At 43.9% G+C, this 15,422-nt stretch overlaps 1 protein-coding gene across 1 annotated transcript; it reads right to left on the reverse strand.

Annotated features, from left to right (window-relative positions):
- Positions 1 to 272: 272 nt before the first annotated feature.
- Positions 273 to 14,741, reverse strand: unm_sa1614 (un-named sa1614). Its single transcript, XM_029502065.1, has 26 exons — positions 14,479 to 14,741; positions 13,140 to 13,212; positions 12,920 to 13,065; positions 11,887 to 11,961; positions 11,659 to 11,708; positions 11,116 to 11,245; positions 10,172 to 10,257; positions 10,013 to 10,088; positions 9,397 to 9,477; positions 9,211 to 9,308; positions 9,050 to 9,119; positions 8,718 to 8,805; positions 8,009 to 8,057; positions 7,670 to 7,842; positions 7,003 to 7,136; positions 6,669 to 6,760; positions 6,415 to 6,601; positions 5,887 to 6,193; positions 5,372 to 5,439; positions 5,187 to 5,294; positions 4,281 to 4,560; positions 3,749 to 3,812; positions 2,873 to 2,916; positions 2,110 to 2,264; positions 1,799 to 1,924; positions 273 to 1,107 (listed from the first exon to the last, which is right to left on the reverse strand). The coding sequence occupies exons 1-26, from the start codon at positions 14,602 to 14,604 to the stop codon at positions 1,033 to 1,035; spliced, it is 2,961 nt and encodes a 986-aa protein (XP_029357925.1). The 5' UTR covers positions 14,605 to 14,741; the 3' UTR covers positions 273 to 1,032.
- Between the last annotated feature and the right edge of the window lie 681 nt (positions 14,742 to 15,422).

Raw genomic sequence — 15,422 nt, forward strand, 5'->3', positions numbered from 1 at the left:
TCTTTTGTCCAAAAAAGTCCTTCAAACTTTGGAGGTAATGGTTGAAGCGATCAAACCCAGATGGGCAAGAATGGCATTAACGGCCACTGTGACAAAATCTGCTCAGTTTTGGACAAGATATTTTTTGTATTGTTAAATGTTAACACTAAGTCACAATCTTGTTAGATCAAGAGTTAATGACATAACACATATGTTTAGTTATGTTAGAAAAGTTTTTGGCTTCTTTTTTTTTTTTTTTTTGGTAGGAACTTTGTTTCTTAAAATTAAAAAAAAAAAAAAACAATTGTCATGGCACTTACTCACTGAGCTGTTGTGATATCTCGGGACATCGAAGGCAGCTGGAAGCATCAGATGTGTCTCATTTCAGGCTTCACCTCGTCTGAAGGTCCAACTTTACGGACCAAATCAGAGAAAACGGGTCAACAAGGTGAGACTACTTTAACCTGAATTTAGAGCAGGCGTGGTTTTGATCCTTTGGTCTTCAGTGTCACTTCACGGATCGGGTCCATTAGAGGACCCATCCTGTCGGGTCCTGCCCCCCCCTGAAGAGCAGAAGCCTGAAATGGGCCAGAGGCAGCTTGTATGAGGATCAGTAACTTTCAGTAGATTGAGATAAATAAACACGAACTGGAAACGTTGTTTAGAGGAGCCTCAAAATAAAAGTCCAGCAGACTGGAGTTTCGTTGTGCAGTCGTTGGATGTGTGCTTTTGCATTTTTAAATAAATCGACGGAAATAAATAAAAGAATCGTCAACGCTGAATCATCGCGGATCAGTCTCGGCGTGAGGCCGTCTCCATGGCGACGTTAAAACGAGACCCACTTTAAGATCTAGTCTTCACTTAAAGGTCATCTGTGACGTTTCCATGGTAACGGGAAGCAGACGGTGAGTAGGTTGCCATGACAACCCGGCTGTTAACAGGCTGTTAACATAAACCAGATCGCTGACCCGGTCCACTGAAGATCAGGGGTTTCAGCTTCAGCTGCTCAGCGTGGATCTGGTCTGGTGTCGTTTGGATCCGTCCAGGATTGTGTCAGTCTGAGAGTAGCTGGACGAAGGAGGACGGAAACAAACCTCTCTGCTCCGGTTCGTCTTCGATGTAACCGTGCTGCACACACAGACACACACTCACATGTTTAAATGTTCATTAAACGTTTTCAGGCTGTCCACAAGCCGGTTGGTTTGTGAGCTGCTGCTCTGAAGCCTCAAGTCTGCAATTTTGCCATCAAACATTTTTCTGGTTTTTTCAAACCAGGAACACTGTGTGTGGTCCAGTCTCCTCATCACACAGCCTCTGGTTTACTCCAATTTATGGCCTGTTTTCCTCGAAGCGGGGGAGAATTTTGAAATAGGAATATTGCATTGAAGAAGACTTGAAACTGGAAACTGGGGCCATAAACTCATGAAGAAAACATTTACCGATGTCATAAATCAACAGAAGGAGTGGAGCCATTTTCACTTCGACCTAAATACAATATGACTCCTGAGAAGAAGAGAAGTGGAGCCTGATGGTCATTAGACAGAGTGCAGGTTCAGGGCTCTTCTGCGGTATGGCTGCATCCATTTTTAAAAACAGTGAAAGGATTTAATGTTTCTTACTGAGACTTGTAGTTGAGTTCTAACCTGCACTCTTCATATTTTGCTGTATTTTTGTGGTGAAGGTCATTCAGCATAAGCTGCTGAATAAGTTTTTGTTCTAAAACTTTAGTTATTCGTTCAATGAATTATGTGATACGTTTGTTTTTAGTTTTCTAGCATCCAAGTTTCTATCATCCGGAGCTGAATATATCGATACTCACCCACCAGTCGCTGTCCTCCTGTCCCAGAACCACCAGCACCTGTCCCTCTAAGAAGCTCAGCTCATCGTGGTGATCGGCCTGGCAGTCATACAGCGCCTGAACCCGCCGACTCGCCGTGCCCCGGGGCTGATGGACACAAGGAAATAATTCTGGAGATGTTCCTCCTAATAATATTCTTTCATTTAATAATTATCAAAAATACACTACACTGCGTAGCTACATATTTGGTCACTTTCTTACTTTCTGTCATTTGTTCTATTGATTTTAAAATTTGAAGCAACCACAATAACAGCGTTTGCTGTCTGACTGACCAATGATCTTCGAGGAAGTGGCTGGGGGGCGGGGCCTCTGAGGTCATTCTCAAAGCTTTGAGAGCGCTGATTGGCGGGGGACCCATTGGGCGGAGCTTTACTCACTGGGTGGAGATAGTGGGAGGAGCTACCGTCGCTGTCCGCCCTCCAAAAACCTCAGAGATGAAAAATTCAAAAGATTTCATTATTTTAAGAGGAGGAGGAGCAAAACCGGAAGCAGCTGCTTCATCTGGAAAATTCAAAAACATTTTCTCTAACTCACTTTTATTTTGTAAAATAAAATTCAATTACAAAAAAAATGATGTTCAATTTCCTTAAGTACAAAATAATATAATCTGTTTTTGTTTTGTTTGTTTTTTAACCCCTTTTTTCCTTTTTCTTGGCCAATTGGTCAAAACTAAAAGATCTCATTGCAACAACAAGAAACTCTGCCATCAGGGAAATTCTTTGTTGGCTTGAAGATATCAAACACTTTTACTTTATAAGACAAATTGATAGATAATCACAACAGTTTCTCTTGACCACCTCATCATCACATCGTTAAAACAACAAATAAAATTATGAAGGTGATTGTAAACTAATCTGCTTAAAAAACTGGATTAAAAACCAAATGCGTGTCTGCCGTCCTCCTCCTCCTCTCCTGACCCCTGGTTGAGGACACCAGGCCTGCAGCTCACTTTCGCCGCAGGTACACATGATAAATTCAGCAGACCGCAGACAGGTAAAACAGATGTGGAAGCGAGACGAAGACTCTGGATCGTACCTCTGTCTGGTCGTTCAGCCAGCGAGCTGAGAGGAGAAGCCGGCCTGGAGACGGGGGGGACACAGACAGGGACAGGTTTGTCATCTGTGGTGTTTCCATTAAACAGACCTGAAATGAAGCTCCAGTCCACCAGAGGACAGCGCAGTCACATCATACGAACAGAACTATCTTCATTTCACTTTCCGACTTTACACTTTTAACAAAATGATCCTTCAATTTCATGAAAGGATGTTTTTTGTTTTTGTTTTCTTGTTGCTGCAGCTTGTTTCCCTCTAAAGAATAATAAAAAAAAAAATACAAACCAAAGGCTACTAGTTTTTTTTTTATGGCCCATTTGTCCCAGAAAGTGGAAATATTCTACATCTGCTGCATCATTTAAGACATTTAAATAAATTTCAACAAACCACAGTTGGACACTTTGGGATCTCACTCACCAAGGTCAGGGAGTTTAAACAAATACTGGGCAGAAATAAGTGCATGAAGATGAATGCAATTTTAGAGTAACTAATTCAAGAGAACCTAAAAATTTAACATTTACCCTAAATCAGCTTTATATATATATATATGTATGTATACATATATATGCGGGATGTCTGTGATTCAGATGTTTAGTAGTGTTTCTTTTTGTCTTGATGAGAATGACGACAACCATGTTGTTGTTGCGTTGACAGTTGTATTTGTTCAGACTGCCAAGGTTTCTATTGTTTACTTATCTCTTTTGACATGTGTTCCCTTTGATTATACGTAATTTGTTTTCTCTAAAACATGTAAAATGCTGCATGTTAGTACACGGGCTCAGCTCCTGGACCAATCAGAGGCCTCGCTCTCTTGTGCTTTTTGTGATACCATTTCAGTGTTTGTCTCTCAGATACTCACACACACTTCTTAAAGGAAGAATCTGGACCACCGTAGATCCTTGGACTGGTGGGAAACCCATAATCTGCACACACACACACACACACACACACACACACACACACAGTTAATTACATAGCGTCACTCAGACAGATTAATTCCAGTGCATGGCTCAGATGTTACCGTGCTTGCTGGACTCGGAGCAGCTCCTCTTGTGCCGGGCTGCGATGGGAGGGGGAGGGGTTGACTTTTTGTTTCCCGTTAAGGAGAAGAAAACCTCCCCCTCTTCATCCTCCTCCATACCAACTCCCTCCCCCCCAGCAGGAGGCGGAGGTGGGGGAACACTGGGAGCTGGGGGGGCGGAGGGGGGACAGAGAGCAGAGCTGGAAGACTGATCTTTTCTTTCTGCTCCTGTTTATATAAATGAACTTCCTCTATCTTTATCTGACTGCCTTGATAAAATCTGTGTACTTCACGGGCACATACCGATTGATTCACTGCTAAACGTGCCGTTTGAGATATTGCAGTGCAGGTGATCAAAGTCAGAGCTCACCTTTGACCCTAGGGGGCAGCGGGGGTGCAGGGGAGGACGGGGGAGGTGGAGGGGGGCTGGGAGCGGGGCCAGCGGGTCGGCCGTGCAGCTCCATGGCCATGGCGAGCCGCCTCCCCACACTGAGCAGACCCCCTCCTGCTGCTGCTGCAGAAGAAGAAGGCACGATGACGGAGGAGGACGTTGACTGGCTGAAGCTGAAGGGACGGGAAGTGAAGGAGAAGGAGGAGGTGAAGGAGGACGAAGAGGCGGAGGACGTGCGCTCCTTTTTCACGGGACCGTTCTGAAGCGGGACAAAATGCAATAAAAAGCTAAATAAATAATATTCAATGTACATAAAAGATCTCATACTACATATACAATGCTTCCAAATACTAGAAAGAGAATATAAAAACACATAAATGCAAGAATTACAATCCACAATCCAAAAACAGTACTATTTAAATGTCATGTCACTTTTATAGCTGCAGGTTGATTTTCTTATGGAAGCGTGTCTGAACTATTTTTAGTCTGCTCATCACAAACTGGATGAGAGAAGAGTTTCTAAAAATGAAATGAGTCTTCAGCCTTACAGCCTCAAACAAAGTAAAAAAGGAGTTTTGTTTTTTTTATTCTGCATGAAGGCTGTGCTGCCATGTTGGTGGACATTTTGGGACGAATCAATAAAATATGCTTCACTGAAGACTAATTAGTGAAGCACGGTTTAACAAAAGATGTCAATAGAAGTCTTGACTTAAATATCATCTATCAATAAGAATCACTCAGTTACTCGTGTTAATCGAATTAATTAGTTAATTTAGTTATTTTAAGCGACATTATTTCTTTATTTTATAAAAGCAAACCATGACCTATTAACCGTACACGCCTGGGATGAAGACAGATTACAGAGCTGTCCGTTTCCATAGTTACCCTGTCATCAAAGTCGTCATCACTGTCATAGAGGTCATCGTGACGAAGCCTCCATTCATACTCCACATGGATGTGATGGTCAAACTGGTTGGACTGGGCCTGCAGCAGCTGTACACACACACGTACAGTCACCACAAACAGTCTCATGTGAAGAAGGGGGACTATGATCAGAGGGATCAGCTCACCAGCGCCTCACAGTGGTTGTGCTTCAACCTGCGGCTCACATCCAGAGCTGTTTCTCCCAAATCGTTCTCTGGTCACACACAAACACACAAAATAATTGTCTGAGATGTCTTCTGGCAGCACAATTAGAAAAGTCTTGTGTATTAAAATGCCCCGGATTTGCATAATTGCCCATAAATCAAGACAACACTGTCAAAAAATGTTGCCATGTTTGGAAATTTACCCCCCTCGAATTTCTTTCAGTTATCATGTTTCTAAAAATTTCTTCAATCGTGGCCTGACCTTAGACATACATCCCCATGCTCCCTGAATGTCCTTAAATTTTGTAAAAATGCCTTAATTTCATTCTTTGAAATAAATCCTCACCTTCAGAAGTCTTACCATCTTCCAATAATAACCTCACATGATCTCATTATCAAAAATTTACCAAAAAATATCAGTGTTTCCTCTCAAAGCAGGTCGGTCAGTCAGTCAGTCAGTCAAATCCAATAACACAAGGATTGTGTGTTTGTATTACTGATGTGTGTGTTGGCTCTGGCTCTCAGCAGTAGTTTCACACAGTCGCTCTTGTTGTGCAGACAGCTGTAGTGCAGAGCTGTGTTTCCTGATGATGTCGGCATGTCAACATTGGAGCTACAAAAAAACAAACAAACAAAAACCCATGTCGGTAAACACAAGTAAACACAGTACACAGTACACAGTAACACACACTGAGGTGGAAAAATCATTGTATCAGACCAGTTTTGAGCCAGGAAGTCCAGGATGTGCAACGATGTCCTGTCAGCCAATAGGACGGCTAGATGGAGAGCGGTCTCCCCTTTTTCCTGTTGGCATGGAAACATATTTCTGAGTGTATGAACTTGTGTGCGTGTGTGTATCTCTACATACAGCAAAGTACATGTATTCACCTGTATGTGAGTGTGTGTACACTTCTATATCCATATATGTGTGTGTCAGAGTGTGCACACTGTGTGTGTTTGTGTCCCAAACACCTGTGTATAAAAACTGCCTGTTTGTGCATACTTATATGTATATGTGTGTATACCTGAATGTGTGTGTGCAGCGGCTGGCTCAGGTCCATCCTCTGAGCGTACAGCTGGATCAGACTGTAGATGTCGCAGCTCTTTGTCGCCTCCTGCAGTCCGAGCCGCAGAGCTACGGAGGAGCTGTGGGTCCGCCGGACAAAGTGGACGTCCTGATACTTTGACAGGATGAAGTCTTTGCGCTCCGCCCTGCGCAGCACCACAGTGTCAGCGTGTGTTCCCATGAGACGTGTGCGACCGTGTGTGGTTTGCTTACATGTGGCTGTTTTGGGAAGGCTTCAGCGACGGACTCAGCAAGTTTGCCTCCAGTATTTCATTAAAACCAGAGTTTCCAACATTCCTGGCCAACTGGGAGGGAGAGAGAGAAAGAATGAGGAGTTTCCTAAATGATGTACATGTCGAGGAAATTTGAATTAATTAACGATATTCACAATCTGACATTAATCCCAGAAGGCATCGCATCTGATTGAAAAAAACACTTTGAAACTGGTTTGAAAAGTGACAGTAACACAAAATATTAACACTGAATCTGTGTTAAGTCTAATAAGCCCACAGCTCCCCCCCCACACACACTGTGACTGCTGACCTACCAGCAGGTCTGAGGTCCCTAGACTGTCCAGACTCAGAGACTGGATCCTGGAGACGTGGACTCCCATCTCTCGATGGATCCCCGAGCACTCGATACAGGTCAGGATACCCAGGTTGGTCGAGAGCCATCCAGGATCTACAGAGAGAGAGAGAGAGAGAGTTAAACAATGAAGAACCACATTTCAAAGACAAAAATCACTGTGTTTTAGTTAAAGAGGTTCATCTGGAGCGCTGATGGCCGAGTGCTTTCGAGAGCATGCCATGTAATCGCAGCATCTCTGGTTTGAATTCAGTCAGGGATCTGCCCCCCAGCTTCCTGTTTCCTGTCGGCCTCTGTGCCAGTTACTGATTAAAATAGATGCATAAAAGACGAACAATAAATAAAAAGAGGGGAGAATTTATGGAGGAGCTGAAGATGACTGACTTTTAAAAATAGGAGAAGGCTTTCTTCTTTGTCTTTGCCTTGAAAGTGATCAAATCAAATCAATAAATGTTGTTATGACTTAAACTGTCCGAGAAGTCGTGATTGTTTTTAATAATCAGTTTGTTCTTTGTTCAACGTTTTCGTTGTCATGAAACGACCTGCTTAAGTAAAGCGTTACGGTCGGTGTTTGGTTAAAAGAGGGCAGAGATGAGGAGTGTTGATTCATTGGTTGATTGATCGTCTACCTGGAGCGCCGCAGTCACAGCAGTTGTTATTTCCTGGCATGCGTCTGATGTCATCAGTGATGGCCCGGGTCAGATCCTCCACGCTGTTCTCCCCGCCTCCTCCTCCTCTCCTCCCGCCATCCAGAGCCATACTGAGAGCTTCCTGCTTGCTGTTACTGAGCACCGAGATCCAGCTGAGCAACGCACAAATACACAAAACACATCCAGCATGTGTTCAGAAACACTGGAGATCCATTAATACTGTGTTGTAATTTTTTATTTTTTTTTTTAAGAATATAATCGACACATATAAACACACAAATATCAGTTTGTATCAACAAATGAAATACCGTTACTTACGCCACACATTCAGCTTCATCTTCTGCCAGGAAGTGGTACGTCCGATTGTCTGGAAGACAAAGTGTTTGTCATACATCACATTTTAATAATGCTCAGTATTAAAGCCCGTCAGATTTCTCGGACAGAAAGACTGACGCGCAGTTTCTGTCTTGTCCAGCAGGTTTACGTTCAACCCAGGTGTCCTCATCTAACTAACGTTGTGCATTTGTGTCTCCTCTTAGCGAGGCTTCTCCCTGCATCCTTATCTGGAAGAACCTGAGAGGATGAAGATGGATCCATACAGAGATCGACAGTCATAAGAGGAGCTAAATAGTGAATAACCGCCTATCAGTGAAAATGTTTTCACCAGCTGACCTCTCGGAGTGTGAGTGAAGCCTATAAAATAGGATTTGTTAAGCAGGAGGAATAATGGAAAGGTCGCGGCAGTAAAATGTCTCTCTAAACTCAGAGTAAACATGAGATTGGAAAAATATTTCTGTCCTCAGCATGTCCCTGATCCGCACCGATTCTTCTCTTAAGACAAAAAAACTGTGTCAAACCAGTGAAAGAGCAAAGAAACAAATCAAGACGAGTGAAGATCAGCAGTAAAAATCACGATGAATGTTAGTGAGCTGGGTTAGGATTAGGATTAGGCGTTTAGTCGAGATGGTGAAGAGCAGGGGAATACTTTACGTCAGTGTGTGTGTGTTTGTGTGTGAATCTGTCTTACGAGAGATGAGGTCAAAGCATTTCTTGTCCTCCACACTGGGTTTAACCTGACAGGTGAGCAGGTTAAGTCTGGTAGGAGGTTTGTTGGGCTGAGGAAGAGAAGGGGGGAGGGAGGGTGGTGGTGGGGGGTTAGGTCAGGTAGGTTAGTATTAATCCATTAACCAATGAGCTGGTGAAATGGCTGAAAACAAAAAAGGAAAGAATTAGCAAACATTCGTTTTCTGCCAGTACGTCACAATAAAAGCATGGCAGCTTTTATTGTGAAGCAGCCAGAATTCCTGCTCCGATTTTCACTTTAATGTTAAAGGTCAGAGGTCGCACACAGGAGCTTACAGTAGCATGTGCGATGGTCAGGTAACAGTTGTGAACTGAACATTTCCTTTTCTGCCACATTTTCCTCAACCTGAAACACAAACAGACAGAAATGTAGTCACATTAATGACACATTGCTTTGTGTGTGTGCGTTCCTTTTGTTTTTTTGTTTTTTTCTTCACCCGTCACTCTTCTTGTAGAGGAATCCAGATCTTTCTATGCCATATTGTTTGTCTCCCAGCAGCTGATGCATGCTGTACACCTGCTTAGGCAGAGAGTCCTGCACACACACAAAGAAACAGACACACACAGCTTAATAACCTGTGAGTGTGATAATGTCACTCTGTCGGTGTGTTTCTGTATCTCACCTGCTCTGTGTGGACGACCGGCCTCAGCTGATCTCTGAGCGTACAGAGCTGCCTCTTCTCCTCTTCCTGACGCTGCTTCACCTTCACACACAAGCAAACGAACGCACAACATGATTTAGCGACCAGGTTAAAGTGATCTTTGCTCATCAAACACTGTCAGACGTGTTGGACTCATCATACATGATAGTGAATTAGTGTGCTCTTATTTTGAAAACTCAGCATGTGATATGGTCATCGCTCTGATGACTGATGATAATGATGAGTGTTGATCTTTGAATAACAGCAGTTTAAAACTTACACATAGGGAAGACTTCATTTTCTAAAGCTGATGCACTTAGCGTCTCTTTGGAAGATTGGATGAATCACTGCTTATTATTTTGTCTGAGATGTTATTATCATGAGATCATCTCTGATGTTTTTCCAAATGACAGTATATTTAAACACAACTTTAAGAAGCTTTGATGCTAAATAATGAATTATGCCTCTTTTCTGGTTTGGTTGGTGACTCCTGAGTCACTGATCACTCACTATTGAGCAAAAAATCAAAGTTGTCGAATGTAAGATGTTGTATGCGTGCTGTTGTATACAGGATGTTGTGTATGGGCTTTTGTCGTACTGTGGTCAAGACCCCGTTCAGCTCCTCCATGTACTGCTTCAGCCTCTGAGTGGTGGATACACACTCCTGCAGGAAACTACGCAAACACACACACAAATTATTTTAGTGCATGTAGGCTGCTGAACGTGTGTGTGTGTGTGTGTGTGTGTGTGCTCTTACTTGTTGTGGCTGTGGTAGTGTTTGATGAGGTTCTGCAGCAGGTCGACTCCTCTCTTCGTCTTTATCTCATTGACCTTAATTAGATACTGAGAGAGAAGAGGAGGGTGTCAGTGTGACAGATCAGAAATCAGGCTGACGCACATTTCTCAAGTGATGATGGTGAAATTTCCTTGCTGAGTTGCTGAGAAGCAGCAGGGAGAGTGTTGACTATCTCAGATTCCTTTACTTCGGTCTTTCCCCTGCAGCTCTGTCTCTCCTGTTGGGCAGATTTGAATCATCACAGTGAAAGACGCTGAGCAAAGAGCTCGATGGATCTCATAACGGCTTAAACTGAGCATGTTTACTGAAGTTTTAACGAGCAGAACTGAGGAATCATCTATTCTGAGCAGAAGCGCCTCTGCTGTTGGCCTTTGTGCCCTTCCTGCCCTGAACCTCATATTTAGTCATATCTCTTCGAGGAATGTGCAGGAATCCTATTGGTTTGTTCACCAAAATCAGTGACCATGATTTCCACCGACTCAGCTGTAGGTCCTGAGAGAACAATAAACAATAAGAAACAATGACAAAACAATCCTAAACAATAGGAATAGCACAGCTGAGCCAGCTGAGCATTTACTAACCCAGCAGGGTGTCTGATGAAATCAAATTCAAATCTTTCCTTTTCCTTAAAAAAACTGAGGAGTCTGGTTATTTCTCAGGCCTCTTTGTGTTTTTGGTCTGGCCCAGCTGCATACCACTGATGAAGACATTGAACACAGCAGCACTGTCACAACTGACAAACGCTGATACCAGATTTAGAGGGTTCAGCTCATCGAGCGGCTGATAACGCTCCGGCTCGGTGAAGGACGGCCATGTGGATCATCAATCCAGCCGTAGATAAGAGGTTTGTCGTGCTGACTTTCCCACGGTAAGGTGATGATTAGGAGGAGGATTCGGTCACTGACCTCGCACATGCTCAGTTGGAAAGAGCGCCTCTCCTTCTCGAGCTCCTCTGCGATCTCTCCTCCGCTCACCTCGCTCCTCACCATCCCGTACTGACGAGCCAGCTCCCTCTTCTCCTTTTCCACCTGTTTACTGCAGACCCGCACGTAAAAACAATAAAAATAGATTCATAGATATGTTGATATTGTTCGCTGGTTTCAGATACTATGAAATGAACTTTCTTTGGAGGTTTTAGTTTCACTAAGCTTTATTATTTCTACCAGTGTTGGTCTCATGATAAAGCTCTTTTGTATCTTCCAAAGGATGTTGGAGTTTCTTCTCTTCCCACATCTACCTGGGAAATAATGAAGTCGAGCCAACAAACCTCCGCTGCGCTTCTTAATTAACAGATCAGTCTCTCTAATTTTATTTATTTTATCTTATTAATTTTTCTATTTTCCAGATTTCTCTCTTCAGCTTTAAACAACTAGAAAATCTAGTGTTGTGTGAAAACATCAACGGTCCAGAAAAGCAAAGCTCACATGTACTGTGTGACCATCACTCACAATCTGCTCTCATAGTCTCTCGAGGCTCGGTCAAAAGGCTTCTTCAGGTCCTGAAGAGGCAGACACAGCGGGAGAAGATCACACTTTAGAGCCACGGCACCCCTCCCTGCTGCATGAACCCTTTATGATCAGTGAGCTGACAGACAGCGCCACCCCGTGGACCAAAAGGTCTATTCCTGTTACACTTGATATGAATTATGCACAAGATACAGTGAATAAAGTCCTCACCCCCTTCACCTCCCGCAGGTCTCCTTTAACCAGAGAGTCCAGAAAGAAGTTGATGTTGTGGAGCATGCTCTTTAACTGCACACACAAACACAGCTCAGCAATTATGGAGAAAATCCATTTACATTCAGACAGACAAACTATATCTGCAAAATTATTACACATATTATTTCAGTCTTTGAGAAAAATGTCTTTAAAGTTATTTAAATAATGAATAGGAGATAATTTCAAAGTTATTCAGCTACAGACACAGCTAAGATCCAATTGTTGTTTAATTAGATTGTTTACCATCTGAAGTTTGACCAGACCTGATAAAAGCCGGCTAGTTTTCAAGATAATTTCTTAACTGCCTTGAATTTGGAAAGAACGTGTTAAGCAAATTAATCGGTTTTTAATTGGAGTTTCTTTTTTTTTTTTTTCCAATGAAGTTTGGGATGGAACAGTTCAGCAATTAGAAGTTTAAAATTGAAGGGATTCCTCAATGTAGTTTGGAAGAGATAACGTTTTCTAACAAGAAGGTGTTTCAGCTGGTGGTGAAATTAACCAGCGGAGATCAAACTGCTTTTGAATGGCTGAGAGCTGTTTTTTAGTGAAGCTTGGAACAAACCATCAGTTTGTAATCAAATTGTTCTCATGAGGGAGTTCTAATTGGAAAGGTTAAATAGATAGCAGTGTTTTTATTAGAAGACGGTGCTGAATTAAAAAGTTAAGACTCAAGTGGTTTTAATCAAAGGTGTCCCTAACTGAAATCTGGAATGACCAAGCAAAAGTAAAATTTAGACGGCTCAGAGAAGAGCTTGGAGTGGATTAGTTTATCTTATCTTAGATTTTTCAGTGGAGGTTTGGTGTGAGAGTTTTCAGCCAGAGGGTTTATCAAAGAAGTCTGGCCGAGGTAGCCTTCATTACTTGGCTATTACCATCAGGTTTAAGTTAGACCGATGTGGATTTTCAAAAGGTGAAGAAAGTAACAGAGAGTTGGAATCCACCTTTGGGTTCTTAATGCATTTATGGGTGGTGTCACACTTCTGTCACTTACCAGGTTCTTCATTGGAGACACAAGCTCTTTAGAAAAGTCTGCGAGGCGGCAGAAGGCCGAGCCGACCTCCGTCTCTCCGTTTGAGTGACAGTTGACGGACAGCTTCTCCATCGAACTGATGTACTGCTCCAGTTGAGACACGTGATCTGAAGGAAACGTTGAGTTACTATAGAGATTAATAGGTGTGTGTGTGTGTGTGTGCGCGTGTGCGTGTGTTTACCTTGTCCTGATGTGTATTTGGCTTTAGCAGCTTTCTTCATCTTCTGCAGCACCAGCCGGTCACTGTCCAGAGCCTGAACACACACAAGCAAATACACACATTGATCACTTAACACATTGAGTCATGTTGCAATTATATGTGCGTGGGTGTGTCTGTGTGGTGTTCATGCAGGAGGGGGGGGGGGGGGGTTGTGGTGCTGACTCAACACACAGGCAGAGGACAAGCTTTGTTCTCTGACAACAGACAGCTACATCCCCGTGTGGTTTCTCGTCAGCCTGATTGTCCGCATGAAGCGTCAGAGACACACGAGGAAATGAAGGCCTCAACTGTACAATTTCATCCTTTCTTAGCTCTCCAAATAAAACGTGGGGTAGGCTATTAAAAATCAACCTTCACAAGGCAGCAGGAAACTTTACGGTGTGGTCCTGTTAACAAGGTGTTTTATGAATAAAGGTTTTCTCATTAAGGTTTTCCAATCTCCCTTTAATCTGGCATCATTATGAGGGTTGCACATTAACGCTCCTCCTCGTTAACAATTATCTCTCTGGCTCCTCCTCATTAACAATAAATAACAATAGCTACGAATACTGATGAGGTTTAGCCTGCTTCTTGGTAACATATGCTGACTCTGTTGGGGTTTAAAGGTGGGGGCAGAGGGGGGGGGGGGCAGTTTGAGTGTCTGGTCTCAGCCAGGCCAGCCAAAGACCTTAAGTCTCCAGGTCAACGACTCCAACGAGCAACAGAGTGTGTCGGACTAAAATCCCTCATTAGAGTTTCCAGGAATTTGTGGTGTCAACATTTTTTCTTCACTTTATTTCACTTTCTTCATTCAGCTTCACAACTGAGAAATAGGCATCTAAAAGATGGATAACTGTGAAAGATAAGATGCAACACAACAAACAAGGAGTTTATAACAACACAAACATATGCAACTGGAAAAGGTGTATAAATTGCAGCAAAACAAAGTGGCACACAGTCGAGCCAAGCTGTCTACTGGATGTATGTAAATGGGATTTATAAGTGTGTATTTGTTGGTTGTTTACTGTTTAAAATGGTGGCATTAGTTTTGTTTTCCTACATTAGAAAAGAATTAGAAAAGCAGCAGAGGGAAAAGGTTGGGGTGGGGGGGGGGGGCTCCACAGTAACTCATTAATGGCGTTGGGGCCCCCAGGCGACTTAGACCAGCCCTGATTGAAAGATAAAGAAATGATTACTAGACCTGTCACTGGTTCCTCCCATTTATCTGGTAACATGAGTCACAGTTGTTGAATGAGTGACCACACAACCCCCCCTCCAGGGCCCCCAGGCCCCCAGGCCCCCATCACCCCGGCAGACTGACCTCCTCCAGCAGGTAGACCGTGTTTCTGCAGCTCATCATCTTGGAGGTGAAGGAGGAGGTGGTGGGGGAGCTCCAGTCATCCTGAACCTCCTGCACGAACTCTGACACCGACACACACTCCGGCATGGTGGTCCTCAATCCGGGACACACCGGGGCAGTCTGACAGAGTCCGGGACCGACGGAAGAGCTCCACACAAAAGACAGAGGGGAGCAGGCGCAAACACAAAGCCGGGGACGATAACAATGATGGCAATAATAATAAAAACAAGAAATAATGATTGTGGAGAAATGATCCAGTCAGAGCTGTTCACACACTCTCACAGTCCGGTAGAGAGAGAAATGAGCACGAACAGGCTGATTTAAAAAAAAAAAAAAAAAAAAAAAGAGCCACAATTAAAAACCGGATCCGGTGAGTCCTCCACCTCACCGCAGCGTCAGCCGCTTCTTTCCCCGAACAAAAGGTGATCAGATCCTGCAGGGATCCGGAATCCTGCCGGGTTCAGAGAAACCACGGAGGAGGAAATTAGAGACAAAACACCCCCCCCCCCCCCGGTCACCCCCCCTCCCCCCCCCCCGCCAGCCCCGGTCCAAACCGAGCAGTCTCCCTCCGGCGGAGCGTCCTCATTCACAGAAATCCTACTCTGAGCGTGAAGCGGCTGACAAAGAGCAGCTGAGATGGGAGGATGAAGGAGTCTCTGCTCTGCTCCTCGGCGCCGGTTTCATCTCTGTTTCGGCATCAACTGATTCTTTTCCTCCTTTATTCAAACCGCATTGGGAGGCGCGTTCACGGCGCACAGCGGCTGAGCCCACCGCCGCGGGGACGCGCACTGCTGACCCAGCACAGAGGTATGCTGTGCAGACCCGGAGACACATGAACCCCCCCCCCCCCCCCCCCCAAAACCTTCTACCAGGACACAGCCTAATTTATACCAAACACCTAACTG

Source organism: Echeneis naucrates, chromosome 5 (genome assembly GCF_900963305.1).
Source record: "Echeneis naucrates chromosome 5, fEcheNa1.1, whole genome shotgun sequence".
Classification (NCBI taxonomy): domain Eukaryota; kingdom Metazoa; phylum Chordata; class Actinopteri; order Carangiformes; family Echeneidae; genus Echeneis; species Echeneis naucrates.